We start from the raw sequence: 19,472 nt of genomic DNA, 5'->3' as shown, positions 1-19,472 counted from the left end.
TTCATTTGCTTTTACAGTTACTCTGATGTGATACGATAACTTTCACTCAGCCTCGTAACAGTTTCATGACGACTGGCAGAAAAATGCCAAATTTGAGATGTTAAAGCAGACATTAATGTAACAACAATTAAAAACAGTTAAAGTGGATCATCAGTCATCACAGAGAAAAATGTTGTGATTAGTCTCAGGCGGCATCATGGGCCCTGTTTACACCTGGTATTAACATGCGTCTCGGGTGCATTTACACTTGTATTTAGAGCTGTCCACTTGTGATCGGATCAGCCGAGACGGATGTTAATGCCAGGTGTAAACAGGGTATAAAAGGGGATTTAGAAATCCTGAAGGTATGATTTTCAATACAGTCAAAAATACAGACTGAGAAAACCTGGAGTTTACGAGGAGCATTTGAAGGCAGCATGTAATCCCCCCTCTGAACACATTGTGGGTCACGACGGCTGAGTGGCGCTGTCCGCATATGTTGACTACACGGACAGTGAAGACTGCAGAAGCAGCGATTCAAAGACTAAATTTGCTGAAACCTTTAGCCAAAATATGAGATATTTGTGTCTTGTTATGTTTGTGGTGAATGAAACTCGCAAAACTTTTCTTTGTTTAAGCTGATGTTCATCTGTCGGCCTTCTCTAAGTTTGTTCCTGACATTTATTCAGCTGTTTCTCCGCTGTGGTGACGGATGAATGGTAAGAGACAGTGTCAATTGTTTGATTTCTGTATTTTTGCCTTGTACTGCAACTGAAGTGCTCATATTCATAACATATTTTCCGGGCAGTTGGTGGTTTGCGGCCTAAGCTTAATTGTGATTGTACTTCGTTACAAAATAACATGTACTTAACAAGTTAAAGGCTGCCAGAGCAAGATGACTATGCAAAACAGGATTATGGTTTTGTGGTTCAGTGAAGTTCAACAGACGGTAGAGGTTTGGTAACATGTTATGTAGTAGAGGACCAAAAAATATATAAATATCACTATTAAATAAGTATTATAAGGCTGTAACTAGGTATTTTTTTCCATTACTGGTTAGTCTGTTGATTATTTTCTTGACGAATAGATTGTTTTATTGATAAAATGTCAGAAAATAGTAAATATATCCAAAAAGCTTGTTTTATTCAATCTAGATACAAGGACGACCTTCACACTGAGGCTCCCTGTACTTTCTTTGCAATGTTTTGACCAACTAAATGGTCAAGACATTGCCTGAGGTCTTCCTCAGGCAAAAGAAAGGAACAATTGTAGTTGGTCAAAACATCACAATTTAAGTACAGGGAGCTCTTTGTATCTAGTTTAATTGTTTGTTGTTGTTTTTTTTTTTTACATCCAGCACCTATCCCACTGAGGTTTTGTGGATGTCAACACAGCTATTCTGTTTTGTTTGATCAACACCCAAAGATATTTGATTTAAAAATACCAGTTATAACTTCTTTGAGCCCATGATGATGACTTCAAATGTCTTTTTTTTTTACTCATCAACAGTCCAAAACCCAAATTTATTCATATATGATAAAAAAAAGCTATAAATCTGAAATCTGAGAATTTTTGGCATGTCTGCTTAAAAAAAAAAAAAAAAAAAAAAAAAAAAAAAAAAGATCGTCAAAAAATTGTCAAAATATTTGCAGTTACAGATTATCTTCTGCCAATCAGCTAATAGTTAAAGGACCAGTGTGTCCGCCACCCCCCCCCCCACCACTAGGCCCTCTCTAGAGCCGCCTGGACCCGCTCCCTATGTCGATATAAAGGGCTCATTCTAAAAGACGAAAACAATTTATTTTCAGGTGATTATACACTAATTAAAACATAATTATAAATATTATACTCCATTTCTGCCAAATCTGTTCTGTTAGATGCCACTAAATCTTTCACAGTGGCCCTTTAATCTTTTCAGCTCCAAAGAGTCACTTGCAATATTTCATCATGCTTTCACAACAAATCCATCTCCAAAAAGACACTCCACCCACCCATACACGCACTATGTAGAGGGAGTGTTGTGGTTCCAGTGAAGTGTGGTGGTATAAGCAGAGGACACAACAAAATAAGAAGCATCTGTAGATAAGGAGAAACTCTGTTAAAGAGCGATATGAAGGCTGCATCACTGGGCGAGGCTCCAAAGACAGAACTGATAGCACAGATAACAGAGATCAATGGATGAAGCCTGTACATTTAAAAAGTGACCAGCAAAGACTGAACGGAGGTTGAGCTTTAACAGAGCAATAGTTTATGTTTTGTGTGTGAGCAGCAGCAGCACACACACGAAAACAAGTAGGCAGCCATTAACAGCATTTCTTCAGCAACCAGGGAAACATGATTTATGCGTGCAGACAGTCAGCATCCCTGCTGACGGGAAAATGTTGGCCACTCGCACACATTGTACTTGTGATTATGGCTGCAACATACAATTATTTTCATTGATTAATCTGTAAACTATCTTCTCAATTAAATCGATTAGTTCTATAAAATGGTGAAAAATGTCGATCATCGTTTCCTACAGCCCTCATATGTCTTTTGTCCTGAGCATCAGTTCACAACCCAAAGATATTTAATTTACTATCATAGAAAACTAAAGAAACCAGAAGATATTCACATTTTAGACACTGGAAACAGAGAATATGGATTTGATTAATCAACTATCAAAACAGTCTTCAGCAACTATTCAATAAACAGACAAACAACAGATAGTCCAAAACCCCAAAATTTTATAGAACCAGCAAACATTTGGCTTTTATTTGATTAGATTATTAGAAAATTAAATCAACTAATTGTTGCAGCTCTACTTGTGATTGAAGAAGTTGTTTGCAGCCACTGAAGCCTTCCCACTTCACTACAACTTCTATTTAAAAAAAGATGTCACTCAATAACAGCTGCATACAGTTTTTTCCTTTATGAAAGCTTTATTAGTGCTTGTTAACAATCTGTATTCATGTTAACAATTATAACACTGATTTAAAAGGACAAGAAGGAAATGGAACAAGGCAGCGACACAAGGTTTTCAGTGTGGACGTAGAGCTTTAGAAAAATGTCTTAGAAGCACCAGTATGGATTCATGTCGTTTTATGTGTTTTAAAAATTAAATGGACAGACCTCAAATGGACCATTTCCAGTAGGATGGAAAACCACAGGTGAGTCAATTAGTAATGGTCTTGTGTCTGCTGCTACCAGTCCTTCCATCATCCGTCTTGCCACTGATTAAAGTTTTATGAAACTTGAAACTATAATGTCGGTCTGTTCCAGTATTTGCACTTCACTGATTGAAGGAAATGCTACAATATTTAAGTGTCTATGAATCAAACAGAAAATCTTTGCGGATTGCATTTTTTTTTCATAAAACTCAAGAAAATGATGCATATTTAGCTACATGTTTGTCCTCTAGCTACCAGAGGAAACCTTTACATCTTTTCTCTTTTATTATCCGACTTGAGACTCGGCTGTGACGACGTAGTGAGGTAATCCACAGCAGGAGTTTCTGAATAATGTTAAATTACACCAGTTGGTCTATCGATTCATCAGTGTGGTCTTTTAATATCAGAAAATGTTGAAGTGTGTCAATTACCATTTCCCAAACCCCAAGATACGACTTAAACTGTCTTTGTCGTTTTGTCCCGGCCAACAGTCCACAACCCAAAGACATGAGGTTTAAGTTAAGAAACCAGAAAATATTCACATTTAAAAAAAAAAAGGAGCCAACACCAGGAAAGTTTAGTATTTTTACTTTTTAAAAAGGTTTTATCAATTCTCAAAATAGTTGGCGAATAATTCTCTGTCGACTAACTGATTAATTGTTGCAGCTCTAGGCAAGTGTGTACCAAATCACCTACAAAATTATCAAATGGATGGTTAAAACAATGAACTCTGTTCCACACTTCAGGCAAAACAAAAACTTCAGTAGCTTATTTTGTTGTTTTTTTTTTTTTTTTATCGACACCTTGATCGGGACGTTGATTTGACCCAACAGAATTCTGTGGAAATGCTGATACAGTTCTGTATAATAGGGATTTAAAACATGCACAAACAAACAATGAGACACTCACACTGTAAATCAGCTCTTTGTATTGTAACATACAACGAGTGTACAGACTCATAAAACATGTCTTTGCAACTCCAACACTAATAACAAAGTAAGATTAGTTTGGATCACCAGTAAGTCAATAAGTGGCCTCGGGAGTCTCTTCTAACACAGACACACACACACAAAAAAAAATCTTTAAATGTAAATCTATCGAATGCTAATTTATTTTCCAACTCATTGCACTCGGCCAGATGTGACCCCGCAAAACTCAGACAGTTTTGTGTAATGTTTAAACCCGTGCAAAGTTACATTAAAGGCTATTGTAAATTAAACACAGGATACAGACTCAACAAAAATGGCCTCATGAAAACGTGACCTGACGGATCAGTTAACGGCTTACAAACATCACTTTACTGGCACCGGGAGGAATAATTCAACCTCTCATACTGTTACAGTGATGAATGCAGGTTAATACTGCTCGGTATGTTGTTCAGTGCTTGTTATGCAAGAATCAGATGGTGTGTGTGTGCTGTCACCTTTGAATATTTAATCCCCATCTTTACTTTGCTCCGTTTTTACATGCACAAAAACTCAAAAAAAAAAAAAATGTAACATGCCAGTAAACAGACTGTAAATAAAAAAAAACTGAAGTAAATGTTATTTTAGGTCATATTGTTCAGAGCCACATGCTAAAATCTTACAGTTTACCACCATACATACACACACACACACCTTTACACAGTACAGTGGGAAGGCACAGCATGACCCAGCACTACTGTGTAATCTTAGTCACATGCTGCGTACAGCAAACAGGGCCAGGAATCCATTTCTGCGACCCAGTTCACTTCACTGTGCCTTTGCCCAGTCTGGCCCGACTGGCTGCCAGGTGATCCTTTGCTCTATATCCATTTACTGTAAGAAAGTGCAGCTAAGAGGAGCTACTCTGAAAGGCTGGAAAACATGTTTTCAAAGAATCTGTGACAGTCAGTGCATTTACAGACACATATGTAAGCTGGTTATTGACAGCTTTCTGCAGTTAACCAATTGTTTATGTGTCATGTAAAGAGAAAGCTGTTTTTTTTTTTTTTTTTTTTTTTTTTTAAATCAGAGTAAAGAGGAAACAATGCATGCAGTGATTGTAGTTTTATGTGCAAACTTTCATGTAAATGGGGAAGACAAACTTCTTGAAATCAAGTCAACCATATAGAATGAGCTGTAAATATTTGGTTTTAAGAAATCAACAATCACAGTATAAAGCAAAAATCCAAACAAAGGAACAATGGGTTGCTCTCACTCACAGAACTACATAAATAAATACATGACATAGAGAATACAGCAAATGTACTGGTCAAAATAAATGTCTCATACATTTTTGACTTTTTGTGACTAAATTATTGATCTTCAAGCATGATTAATTGCTTTTTAAACATTAATTTTTGATGAAATTGGTCCTCCATTTTGGGAGATCTTCAACTGGCTGGCACACTCATCTCCTCATTCATGCTATTCATTTCTTGCTAACAGTGGTGTAACAAAACGTACTTGATCCGTATGGATCGCCCCCCACGGTTCGGCATGTATGCGAACAGCCGATTAATTGGATTAAATTTAATGTCTCATTGGACACAAATTTAACAAACTGCTGTAGCTACAAGTCATGGACAGCGTGTTGCTAACAGGGATTTTGAAGAGCAACGAACCCAACCGGAATCTAACAGGTCCAAAGTGATATCTGCAGGTATGTTTACATGCTGTTTAATGTGCCGCAGCTGAGCAGCTAATTAACTATCTAGCTGCTAACTGATGTTAGCAGTTCACTTTTCCCTGGTGAATGTTTGTTTGGTGTCTCGTTCTAAACTGCAGGACAAGATATGTGTTCATGTTTGTAAGTTATCATCAAGTTTTGATAATAGGGACACGGGACACGTGTTATTGTTTTATTCACTACATGCCTCATGTTGCACTTTCACAATTAAGTATTGAATATTTTATATATTTTAAGATTTTATTTAAAACATTGGACATCTTGAATGTTTTCATTTAAGACCATTGGCAAAAACTCCTTGCTTTAAGCGTTTTACAAAATAAATGGAAAGCAAAGTTAAATTTGTCCCACTCCATTTTTTTTGCTGACCCGAGAAATGATCCGATCCGTGACTCAAAACCGCTGTGAGTATCGTGATCCGTTGCACCCCTCGTTGCTGAAGAATAATCTTTGCATTCCTATCTTTTGGTTTATCAAATAATTCCATCATGGTTTGTTCTTTGTTGTAAAAATGTCACCAAGACCGGTTCTAAAGAATTTTCTTCGTCCTCTTGTACTTGACAAAAGGCAAACCTTTTGGTATCTCTGTTTGGATTTTACAATCAGGAATGTTGCTCTCTCACCATAGCTGGCACATTCAACCTCCGGGTGTGGAAGGACCACACCCGGAGGTTGACCTCCAGTTGCAGTGACGGGATGTTCAGAGGATTGGAGCCTCAACAACACAACCCACTTACCTGCCACTCAACCACTCGGGATTTGTGGAGAGGATCTGTGCTAGCACGAAAGACCAGGAAAAAACACCAAGTCCAGACAGCCTGTGATGTAACATTCTGCTTCGAATGTGCCACCACCCCAAAAAACATTCATTAAAAAGATCCAAATGACCATAGGCCTGAGCCCTGACTTCTACAGTCAAAACGTTTTTGAAGACTGATGTTGGCCCATCTGAAAAGCCGTCACTAACTCCTGCTAGACAAGGTTCTCAGCATTGAACACCATCATCCTAGAAATCCTCAACTCCACCCAGCTCAACTTTCTCGCATTTGCAGAGTTCTTTACAGGCAGGAAGCAGCAGGTGAAGCTGAGGAAACTTACATCCAGCAGCTTCAAAGTCAGTGCTGGCTCCCATAGCATCTACACCATAACTGCAACTTCACGGACAGCTTATTAAATTCATGTATTTTGCAGGTGACAACAACACCATGTTCATTTGTCTCACCTGGAAATGAGACGCATCCGCATACAGAAAGACAAGTGACCAGTTGCCAAGAAACAGGTTTACAGCGTTATCTGAATATATCTGCTGAACAAAATTCATTCTTCCACTGTTCGGTGTTTGACTTCCTTTTTACGGCTGACTTGACAGTTTGAATACAAGAATGATTTGACAAAATTGCTGACAAGATGAGCTGCAGAAACAACTGAAATAACTGTAGGTTAATGGTTGCTCCAGTGACCAGCTCTTCCACAGTAGGTAACGTTTACAACTCACTGCTGACTGTAGTAACTGACCAAGCAGGTAGCTCCCAGTCAATAAAAGTGAAGCCAATGCAGAAGTACCTTAAACCTGCATTCTTTCTAATGGCCAGCAGGGGGTGACTCCACTGGCTTGTTTTTTGTTGTAAAAATGTCACCAAGACCAGAAGAAGTCTGACTGTATAGAAGCCTATGAGAAAACGACCCTACTTCTCACTTCATTTATTATCTCAGTAAACACTTTCCTAATGAGGTTATTGTCTCAATCGTTCCTAGTTTCAAGTCTTCTTCAGTACAGCATGATGTTCACTTTGTAAATTACGGCCCCCTTTAGAGTAAAATAGACAATAAATCAGTGTATGCTTTAGGGTGTGGCTACCTTGTGATTGACAAGTTGCTACCACAGCAGCAACATTGATTACGTATCATAACCATGGCGTAACCCCAGATTCAGAGAATAGGCGTGGCCGTTGCCATTTCAGTGTGTTTTCAGTTCATCAAAGTTAAATGTAACATTTTGGTCGCCCGAAAGAGTCTTGTTCAGCGTTTGGTTGTACTAAAAGACTCTCTCAGACTTTCTGGTGAGTACATTTTGTTTTAATGGTTTTAGGCCTGTTTTTTGGCTAGCGAAAATTAGCATTAGCTTTAGCATTATCACTGTTAACCGTAGACAGTAAATGCACTGTGCTAACCAAGCTAGCAGCTAACACTAGGGTCAGCTCCACCCTCTCGTCCAAATATGGTCACTTTTGGTTCCAAAAATCAAAGAAGGCAACAATCAAATCCAAAATAGCGGTGGTCAAATCGCTAAACTCAAAGCTTCAAAACGGCAGTCTACAAACCAGTGGGTGACATCACAGTGACAATGTCCATATTTTTTTTTCTACAGTCTATGTAACTGACCCACACTACCTGTGGACTAACATTACCATTAAATATCGCTGGTTGACTTTGTGAATAAAGTATACAGCACGAAGTAGAATTCACTCAAGCTGAGTATTAAAAATAACCTCTGCAGGAGAGGGACTGGCACCAACCTCCGTCTTGCACTCTAGCCACAAGACAAGATACAATTCACCGATCCTGAGTCCTATCCAAACTGCACAGGTGCAATATGAATAACTGGCTTGTAAGATTGTTGTTGTGTAAACATAGATTGTACTGCCATGACAACTCGTACTCTACAGATGCTCAAAACCACTTAACTTTATTGAAAAACAACCACAGCAATAAAAAATTAAGATAGAAGGGGGGCACTTGTGCACAGGACTGGACACAAAAATACCTCCACTGAAAAACTCCTTTTATTGTCTCCCAAAAGAGAACATTTTGAATTAAAATTCTGCCTAGAAAACCTAAACTGAAATAATACTATTCCTACTGTTCACACTGTTAAAATGACAGAATCCCAACATGTAGCCTATCCCTTTCCAAAATAAAAACTGCACACATCTCACTTTTATGCCAACAACCAATCTGATCTGATCTACGATCTGACCACCATTCCTCCATTTTTTCTGTCCTCCAGTGTTTCCTGTTAAGATTGAGAGCCTTGAACTTGACTGGTGGGTATCCAAACCAGCTTGTGATGCCGTAGCATAGGAAGGACACTGTGGAAGCTCTATAAAGCATGAGCACAATATTCCTGCAGACACCAAAAACTCTCAGTCTCCAAAGAAAATAAAGGCACTGATGGATTTGTGCTCACTAAGTCAATCACGGTCTATGTGGACCCCTAAATATTTATAGCTACATGACTTGTCGGAATTGCTGAGAATAAAGAGGTCAAAACTCCAAGTACAGATATAAAAAAAGGTATTGCTAAAGAGCAACGTCTGTGTTTTTTGTGATCTTGGTGTTTGAGGATGAATTTTATTTTGTACTCCATCACCTTTGTACAGCAACTTGAGGAATTATTTGTTTGAAGAATTTTTGGTTGTCTGAAGGTGATATGTTGAGGTTTTTTTTTTTTTTTTTTTAAATGTGGAGATTTCTGTTTTGGTGCGATTTATATTAAATGTATGACAGCTGCTAAGAGAGAGAACACTGTATCCCAACGTAACAGGACATTTCTGTCATGTAAACTGAATGATTTGAAATGCATTCCTCTTGAATTTGTGGAACTGTACATTGTGATTTGTCATGCTGTATTTCTGTAATTTGTCTTTTTTCTACTATTCCATACACACAACATCTATTCCATGTCTGTCGGTCCTGGGAGAGGGATCCCTCCTCTGTTGCTCTTCATGGGGTTTCTTCCATTTTTACTTACTAAGAAAGGGTTTTTTTTAGGGTGTTTTTCCTTATTCGAATTAAGGGTTCAAGGATAGAGGACGCTGTATTGCAGTACAGATTGTACAAAATGTAAAAATTTGTGATATTGGGCTATTGGGCTACAAATAAAACTGACTTGACATGTGGCCACCCTGGCTATTGTCTAGTGTCTTGCAAGCCCATATGGGCTGGGCACCAGAAAAGGTGCAGGACACTCAAATAAACCAAATCAAATCAATAAATCCAGCACTTCTGGAAGGAACGACTCATGAAACCCTGATGAAGCTGAAATGAATTGATCTCACAATAAAACTGTTCTTTACACTAAAAGTGTCGCTGCACTTTGACCTCTTCAGACTATTTTGCTTCTCCGTGCACCCTCAAGAGGTTGTATCATGACTCAGAGTTAACTGGAATAGCAGCGTCATCTGGAAATTACCCCACATATTGATTAGATTGGGAACCGACATACTCAAGTCGCTTATTGGCATTAAGGGTTATTATTACGTATTTTTAGATCTCTCAATACTGGGCTCGACTCCAGACTCCCCATCAACATTATATGGTCACTTACATACTGTGTACATCTCAACTTACCTTTTTAGTAATGTGTGTTTGCCTCTGACACACACACATACACACACACACCTGCCTAGCCCCGTTTCCAGGACAACCCCATCATGAGGAGCCAATAAATCCTAATGGCCAAATAAGCTCTAGTGTCCCAGATAATGCTGCCTGGTAGCTGCAGCCTCTCACCAGCTGTATCTTTTATGGCCTTATTAATTCAAATGTTACAGGATAGTGCCTCGGGGCGATGCATGCTTGGCCTTCCTATGCTGTATTTTGTGTGTTTTAGAGTCACAATAAGGCCCCCATATCTAGACCTTGAGGCATCTGGCCTTCACAACAAAAAGATAACTAGTAAGAACGTGAAATGTGCTTTTTCACAATGATTTGTCGTGCTAAAATAAAAGGAGAGTAAAGGTAAAGAATGGACTAGAGGAGATTAAAGATGACTAATTAGGCCTTGTGTTATCACGGTCACACTTCAGAGGAAACGTTGACATCTTCCCCCTTTTATTATCCAGCTTGATCCTCGGCTGCGACGACGTAGCGAGGTAATCCACAGCAGTGAGTTTCCGAAATGTACCGCTTCCTAAACATCCACATGTAGGCTACAGTATGTGTCATGGGAATAAAGATGGCACGTTTTTTTTTCCACTCACCTGCCTGATGAAAGAGAAGACGGAGCCCCACTTCCCTTGTCGGCTAGCGTTGCGTCCGTTGGCTCGTCCCCGTGGTTTGTGTTGTCAGAGCGGAGCGGCGGAGGGGCGAAGACAGCCCGCAGCTTGAAGCCGGAGGAAAAGCCCACAGTCACCGGACACAAACGGAGAAGAGATGAGAGCGTCTTCAGGCACCGGCTCCTTCCGAGACAACCTCCTTCTCTCCGACAAACTGGTTTTTAAATAGCTGCCAGACGCGTTGCCCGCGGAGGAGATTTCGCCTTTCATAAAGCCACGGGGTTGACGTTGGTCACCACCGCGCATGCTCCACCCATGACGTAAAAGTCCCTACCGCCTTGGAACGTCGTTTCAGCCAATCAGAGGCGGCGGAGTGGTGACGCACCCCCTCTCCTCTCCTCCTCTAAGATCTCCTGCCTGCAACAGTTTTTTTTTTTGTATTGACAACCTTTTCTTGCATAAGCTGCGCCGGTTTTTTTCCTGCTGCTGCTGCTCTGTTGCCTAACCAGCACATTTTCCGCCTTATAAAATATGTAAACGGGGTCTCTCTGCTCATCTTCTGCTGTGCCTGCAGGTCGATGTACTCCACCACACCGCCATCTGATGGCTGTTTATTTGCACTGCCATAATTGGCATATATTCACACATCTTTTTGGACTGGAGAGATATCCTGGCACAACCTACTGGGCAACGTTGGATAATAGGACTTACGACGGAGTATTAGGCCCACACGGAGGGGGAAAAAATGTGAGATTTCGAGAATAAAGTCATACTTCGAGATAAAACAAACAAACAAACAAAAAATGGCACTGTATCTACTATATCTTAGCAGTTTTATCTCTTTACTTGGATATGTTATGATTGCAATGTGGACCCAAACGCAGACACAGACTAGAAGTAAGATGAATAAAGAGGGTTTATTGTTAGGTATAGGTTAGGAATGGCAGGGTGGATGAATGAGGCATGAGTTGGCAGGAGGGAGCAGGTGGTTAGTGGGTTGGGGAGCTGGAGCAGGCGAGTAATGATCCTGGATCACAGGATAGCGATTAGCAAGGAATTTGACTCTAGTAAACAAACACTAAGAACACAAGAGAGGCCTGAGGCTTCTACTACAACTGTAGCTGAAATAACGATCTGGTGAAGAGCCGGAGTTGATATATTGGAAAGGAGATAAGCTGATGGATGGCAGGTGTGCAGGGAGCCAGGACACACCTTCTATGCAGAAGTTTGCTATCCTTGTTAGGACATTGCATTGACTTCCATTCATTGTGGACAGCCTAACCCAAACCCTAATCCCTAACCCCTAACCTTAACTAACTGACCCAAAAATCAGATTTTTCCCAACTCCTCACACGGCTTTTGTCCCCAATTGGACAAGCCATCCCCAATCAACTGGTCTTTAGTCTGAAATTTGTCTCCAAAAGTAGCCTATGACAGACCAGACACACACACAGCGGAGCAGAGGAGACACAGGGGAGGGGGACACACAAGAGGTAAACTGGAGTCACAGGATATGCATTTTACTCAACATTTAGTAGGTTTTGATCTATGTGATTATTGGAAAAGAGAGAGAGCAGATAATTACAGTACCATTAAACAGGATGTGCAGTTAATCTTCTGGGTGTGACTGATACACATTTAGTCCAATCATGTGGCATGGCAGTGCATTTATTCTTTTTATTGATGAACAGCCTCACCCATCTGTTGTTACAGTAGATGTTTGCTTTGTCTTTGTGTCCAGGTCTCGCTCTATAAATGTATCTGTAACTATGTTACATGTATATACAGTAATCCACAACCTATTAAAACCCCTTAAACTCATTAAAAACATAAATACTTGACATTTGAAGTTTTGACAAAGGTTTTATTTTATTTATTTTTTTTACCAGATGACAGAGGCTGAGGTCTCGGGGGCTGCAAGCCAGCTCTCATTATGAAGGGTGAGGGAGGGACCTTACACAATGTATCTGAATGAAGCCTATGTGCACCAGCAACCAGCGCAACTTTTCTCTGTAGTTTTTTGGTTTTGGTGTAGAAGCAGGGGCTGGACAAAGTAGTCCAAATGCATTTCTTTGCCTTAAGTAAAGCACTTTGAATTGCCTCTGATAGATGCTTTACAGATTAACTTGCCTCGCCTCGGCCAAATGGAGCAGAGAGGAGGAACAGCGCCTCCAGTGTTCAAGTTCTTGTATCTTAATAACGTCACTTATTGTAAGGGTTTTCTTTTTAGCATGTGGAGCTTTAGGTGTTTTGTGTGTGAAATACAAAAAATTATACTGTAAGTGTGACTGTGTGTGAGGTGTCATGACATGGTTAACCTGGCGTGTATTGTTCAGGTATTAGCTGATTATAGACTGTGTGTGTGTGTGTGTGTGTGTGATGTGATTAATGATGACAGATCATATTGTGAGCTGCATGGATTTCATGATGTTGGTCAGCCAGAAAAGACATAAACAACAAACTGTGGAAGTTCAGTCAGACACTCACTGTATGTCAAGGGAAAGGCCATTTACAGCGAATGTTTACACTTAAATTTGGCAGGAGCGTCTCTGCTCTTTGAGGGAGGAACAGGATCCTACTGAGAGTAGCTAATCCCTCAGAGAAAAACAAAACAAAACAAAAATGAACATTAGATCTTACAAGAGACAAACATTAAACACTGAAGTGCTTCTGCACACGAGGGGAACGTTGGGCTGGTGGAGTGAGCTGCAGCAGCACTGGTTGTCATGAGCGTCCCAGCAGAATGATTATAAGGCTGATGAATGAGCCACTGATGAATGAAGCAGTAATTCAAGTGCGACTTCAGTGCTCCTCCAGAACTAACGTAATGCTCAATTTAAATACTCAAAGGTTGAATAATTATTGTATTATTTATAGCCCAAGGTATAAATCAGCCAGGCTGCTCATATTAGCTTATTGCTGATATACCAAAGTCTGAATAATATAGAAAATTAGTTCCATTTTGTTTACTACTGTTCTTTACTAGGTTTTACTAAGTTTAGTGTGATAAAAACAGATGTTGACATGACATGTAAATATAGATGATGCACAAAGACTGAGTTGGCTGTTCACATATGAAATATTTGGAGAAAGTCTGGGGGAAGAGAGAAAAAGCCCTTTAACAGGATAAGCTGTAGATTATATATATATATATATATATATATATATATATATATATATTATATTCTGTGAGCAATTCATTTCGATATTTTTTTCTTTTCTTTTTCCACATTCTTTTGTTTATGTACAACTGTACGATGCATGTTTTGTAAAATAGCAGTTGTTTAGCATTACCAGTGGTGGAATGTAACTAAGTAAATTTACTCAAGTACTTTATGTAAGTTTCAAGGTAATAGTACTTTACTTCAGTATTTCCATTTTGTGCTACTTTATACTTCTTCTCCACTACATTTCAGGGGGAATATTGTACTTTTTATTCCACCACATTTATTTAACAGCTATATTTACTAGTTACTTTTCTGATCAGTTATTTTATACTTTTATATTATATTTTATATCAATTGATAAAATGTGCATTATTATAGATTAGACTAGTATACTAGTTCTACCTTGACAACATTAATAAAATAATATATATACATGAATGCTAAATACAACACTCTAAATTGGGCCTTTTTGCATAATGTGTACTACATTTTGCTGACAATACTTATGTACTTTTACTAAGATTTTGAATGCAGGACTTTTACTAGTAACTCAGTATTTTTTCATTGAAGTATTGCTGTTTTTACTTAAGTAAAAGATCTGAGCACTTCTTCCACCACTGAGCATGACACAGAAATAAAAATTTAACTAAACTCTATCGATATCGGCGTATATGTTAGCTGATAAATGACATTCAACCAGAGAGAGGTGACGAGTTTAGTTTAGTCTTGCCCAGAACATTTACAAGTCGCAATAGTTTAAAAAACTAATTTTAGGGAACCTTATTAAAAATGTTTATGTAATGGGTTGTGTAAAGAAAACTAATGTAGGTTGATAGGCTATACCACTGTCAGATTTTTAAACTCTCAAATATTAATATCTAGTTCAGTTATAATTGTAATAGGGACAAAACTTAAAAACTAGTTCAAAATTAGTAGTGAACAATCTTCTGTTTGGGTCTCACATAGAAAACACTGTGAAGCACAAATGAGCCAATAGCAACTGCAGATGTGTGTTGTCTTAACTTTCTACACACACAGTATATTCATACACAATGCAGACACATTTAACACCTCACATTTGCTGACAAAACATGCTTAATTTGGGGTTTTTGTGTCCCTTTTTTCTGCTAATGAATGTCACACTTGTCAGTTCACTTAATGTGTGTTGATTCTTTTTTTTTTTTTTTGCTGCCTCGTCATCTGAATGCCTGAATGCAGGACGGAAAAGAAGTGAATGGACGCATTAAAAAGGAGAAGTCACAGCTGTCGACACCATCTTTTAATTCACCGACATCACAAAGGTCCTACTGTACTGTACATAATACTGTGGCACTTAGAGTCAGCATGCTCGTAGATACTGAAGAATCTAGATAAAGCCTTAATTCAGCAATATGAACACACTTTAAACAGTCCCTTTGTTTCTTCACAGTACTGTACAGATACACATTATCAATCTGACCAGTTAGAGATAATCTGCCATCCTCCAAAATACAAAATAATGCAATATTTGAATAATCCACTTAAATTCTGTGAAGAACTTTTACTAAACATGATGTTTAACCAATAACTGATAACACAGAGATTTCTTAAACAAATATTCAGTTAGTTCTGGTCCTATTTCATCACCCAGTGCAGCACAGATGAGACCGATACAATGTAGGATATGTAACTATTAACTATACATATATACATACACACTGCTTTCCATCAGTGGTGTATCAGGTGCAGGTATCTACAGTGCCTTTATTTCAGGCGCATATAATACATAGTCATTAAAATCGTAGTGCAAGCTAATTCCACATCACATATTTGATGACAAACATGCTTTATAGTTCATTTCTCTTTTTTTTGTGTGTGTGTGTGTCAATGCATTAATTTTTTGTGGTGCTCTTAGTTCATCCAGTGCTCTAAAAACTCTTGAAGAAACAGCAGGTCTGTGTTTTTTTTTTATTGTGTGTGTATGAGTGTGAATGTGTATGGAAATGAAACAGTGTGTTTGTGTGTGAGAGAAACAAGGTGTTAAAGCTACAGTAGTATCCTTGTGTGCGCTTATATCAGTGGATTACGATCATCTTTGCTCCTCACACCCCTCGCTGGTTGTTAATCCTTTTTAGAAGCACGAGGAGCTCTTCTGTTGCTCCACTGAGGACACAAAAAAAACACACTGGAAAGACGGGAATTTTACCCAGGAAGCTCATCTTCTGTCTGTAGTAGTCCTTTTAATCCAGACGCAGTTGCAAGATACAGCTAAAGGAGCGCAGCAAGGAATAGTAAAAAAAAAACAACAAATGTCTAGTTCCTGTATCTTTACAGTACCTACATAATGTGCCAGTACAGTCATGTTTTAGTGTGGAGTTTGATGTGTAATGAAGTGCATGAGTGTGTTGTGTTTGTGTTTGAGGTGTGATGAGAAAAATAACAACAAAAAACATCCTGATTACTTAAATCACATTCTCAAACAGCTGCATGGAGTTCATGATGTTCTCATCCTGGAAAAAAAGAAGAAAACCATTTGTCATCAGAAGTTTACAAAAGTTCTGTTTGATTTTTTTTTTTTACATAGTTTAGACATATTTGTTTTTATTAAGTGGCCACAGTGACAGTGTAGTGTAAAATTATTATTTTCATTTTGCAATTATCTTCTTTAACTGGTGCTTATTTGCCTGATTGACATAATTTAACAACTGGAAATTATCTATACCAGGGGTTCCCAAACTTTTTAATGTCAGGGACCCTCACAATAGATGCACAATAGACCACAAACTCTTAATTGAGAGGATTTTGTCTTAAGGAATCTCCTCTGAGCAAATGTTTATGGTCAGATGTACAGATTAAAAAAAAGTCTTTAAATTAAAGTCAAAACAAACAATCTTATTTGTTTCCTTGTTGTTTCTAATTTTAAAAAAATGTCATAAAAGTTAAAATATTCTATTCCTCTTTTGCAGGGGACCCCGTACAACCCTCTCAATGACCCCTGTTGGTCCCCGGACCCCAGTTTGAAAACCACTGCTCTATACAATATTTTATAGTGTAAAAAGTCCACAACATAACATTGTGCACAGTGCCTGCAGTGATGAGCGTTAAGCTGTTGTATCATGTTTGTCAGAGATTTGTTGTCCAGCTATTGTAGCGTCATTAAAGTGGATCAAGTTAACCTGAAGAAACTGAAGTTGTAATGCAGTAACTAGTAGGCATTAAGTGTACAGTGTTACAATATTTCTGAATTTCATCAGCCTGTATGTACATGTCAGAGCAAAGAGTGTAGCTGATTAGTGTAGTTTAATGTTAAAGTTTTGTCAATTATCCCCAAAGATTAACTGAACTCTCTTCTTTATTTCTCCATTGCTGCATGTTGGAACAGCTGAAAAGTTATTGTTTGAGTTTGGGGTGAGACATTGACTGAGATTATAAATTAGATCATGGATAGATCAAACTGAATATTTACTGTGAGTCAGAACTGATGTTAACAAGGCAACCAAACACAACATGAGTGAACTCATCTTGTTTCATTTCAGCCAGCTGGTAAAATTAGGGAAAAACCCAGTAAATCACAAGTTTTTCTTCAGCTTGTACATTATGATTTTTACCATTTTTGCCTCATTATAGCCTATATTTCCCTATCCGACAATGTTTTTTTTTTCCAACACGTGTCAAGAGTTGTGGCCACATGCAACATCAAGACATAAAATCTTCCACCAAAGCTCATAAATATCAATTAACATTTTACAGCTTTTGGAGCTGTAAAAACATGTTTTTCTCACCTACAGTGTGCAAGAAAGTTGAAGCTACAGAAACATCAGAGAGAGTGAACAACAGAGGTGTGGGTGTATGATGGTGTTCTAGCTAAGTTCCCATGAAAGCTAATTCATATATCCCTAATTTGAAATGTAATTTTTCAAATATAATATAATTCATATTGTATGTATAGTTAAATTCATTCCAGTCTCATTCTCCTTTTGAGTAGATAATGAGTAAATATTTATGCATTTAGGGGTGAACTTCTCTGTTAAATATCTCCGAGGACTGATAGTGTCAATCTAAATAACAGAAATCAAAGAGCTCAAACTACCGTATAACATGTACAGATCAAATCGCGACTGTATCGGTGTTAAAAATATTCCATGTCTTTTGATTGAACACAAAAGGATTTCATTTAACGATGCAAATTGCATTTCACCTTCAAATCACACTGTTGTGTTTTGGAATATGTCCATAATTTATAGTTTGAGATGTTTTTCACCCATTTGTCAGCATGTTTCAGCCAAATTAATATTTTACTGTCATGAACCACCTTCTTCCTCTGGTGGTTTGGGTTATGTGCATTTAAGCTTGTGGTTTTGCGGTAAAGGTGATAAACGCTGAGAATTAGCGTCTGGGTTTTTATCACTGGCTCCAAAACGGAGACAAATCCATGTCTGTCTGATGCGACAGACAAGAGGAACCGGGTGTAGGATCCAGAAACAGAGCACCTGTCTTTCTCTTCAGGCTGCTTTGTCTAAAAGTCCCTTTACATTTGCAGTTTAGGCTTTTTCCTGTATTTTCTTTTTCATTTAACAGAAAAGAAGAAAAATATTAGAATGGGATTAACATCTTTTGGCTTTTGTGTTTTTCCCATGTTTCTTACTCTACGTCCTTCTGTCTGTTCTGTGTTGGTTTGTTTAACATAATTCTCAAAATATAGATTAAAAGAAGACAATAAACATGATTGTCTTTTTTGGCATATATACAGTAAGCATTATACTTCTGCCGGTGCCTTTTCAGTCACTTCTTAATACATAGACTGTTGACTTTGTCTATACTGTCCAGACTGTTTATTGTATATTAGCTTGCATATTGTATATACTGTTTATACTTATTGTATTATGTGTGACGACTGAATGAAAAATACTACCACTACCAAAAACTACTACTACATAGGAAACTGATAATAAGGCGTAGAATGAGAGACTTGTTGCCCTAAAAATCATATGAGCTCATGCAAATCAAGAACGAACGTATGAGCTTCAAGTGCTCGGAAAGGAAATTCATCTTGCTTCAAAATGATCGTCCTCCTGATAGTATTTACGTAACAGCAGAATGAGCGTATGATTGAGAAGTGGTGGTGGGAGATAGAAAAGAAGATAACAGGATTAAAGGTTTAAGGTTAAAAATAACAATACTAGAATGAGAGGAGGGGTCAGGATATGATTGAGGTAGAAGACGGGAAAGTGAGGGAAGTATTTCTGGAACATGAGCGATGCTTTACCGTCTGTGTGATTGTGAACAATCTCAGTCAGTGTGTGATTAACCAGTGACATCATGTTGTCATCATGCTATTCATAGTATTCCTGTTGATGAGCAACTGTGATTTTGTTTTTTTGGTCGTGCAGCTCTTATCGGTTTGTGGAAGAGTGTGAGTCACCTTCTGACAGGTCTCGATGAACTCTTCAATGGTCACTACACCGTCTCGGTTTTTGTCCATTTTCTGTAGGAAAAAGATGGAAGAAAGAAGACAAAGAAAGAGGGTTTATTCTCAGGCTGCTTTGTAG

At 38.3% G+C, this 19,472-nt stretch overlaps 2 protein-coding genes across 8 annotated transcripts in view; both read right to left on the bottom strand.

Annotated features, from left to right (window-relative positions):
* slc23a2 (solute carrier family 23 member 2) overlaps positions 1-11,082 on the bottom strand; it is a 43,849-nt gene extending 32,767 nt beyond the window's left edge. For 2 of the 4 annotated variants that reach the window (XM_044376004.1, XM_044376005.1), the window contains exon 1: positions 10,763-11,082. The gene's annotated coding sequence lies outside the window, so the exon portion shown is untranslated. The remainder of the gene's footprint in view (positions 1-10,762) is intronic. The other 2 variants (XM_044376008.1, XM_044376006.1) reach the window with 1 other exon arrangement.
* A 4,126-nt stretch (positions 11,083-15,208) lies between these two features.
* The window catches only part of kcnip3b (Kv channel interacting protein 3b, calsenilin), a 47,866-nt gene continuing 43,602 nt past the window's right edge, over positions 15,209-19,472 (bottom strand). For all 4 annotated transcript variants that reach the window (XM_044375982.1, XM_044375991.1, XM_044376000.1 and 1 more), the window contains 2 exons: positions 19,346-19,408; positions 15,209-16,433 (listed from right to left, as the gene is read on the bottom strand). In XM_044375982.1, coding sequence (XP_044231917.1) covers positions 16,386-16,433; positions 19,346-19,408 — 111 coding nt within the window. In that variant the 3' untranslated portion in view covers positions 15,209-16,385. The remainder of the gene's footprint in view (positions 16,434-19,345; positions 19,409-19,472) is intronic.

This window comes from Thunnus albacares, chromosome 2 (genome assembly GCF_914725855.1).
Source record: "Thunnus albacares chromosome 2, fThuAlb1.1, whole genome shotgun sequence".
Taxonomy (NCBI): Eukaryota; Metazoa; Chordata; class Actinopteri; order Scombriformes; family Scombridae; genus Thunnus; species Thunnus albacares.
The sequence above is the reverse complement of the archived record's forward strand: the minus strand, read 5'-3'. Positions and strand labels throughout refer to the sequence as shown.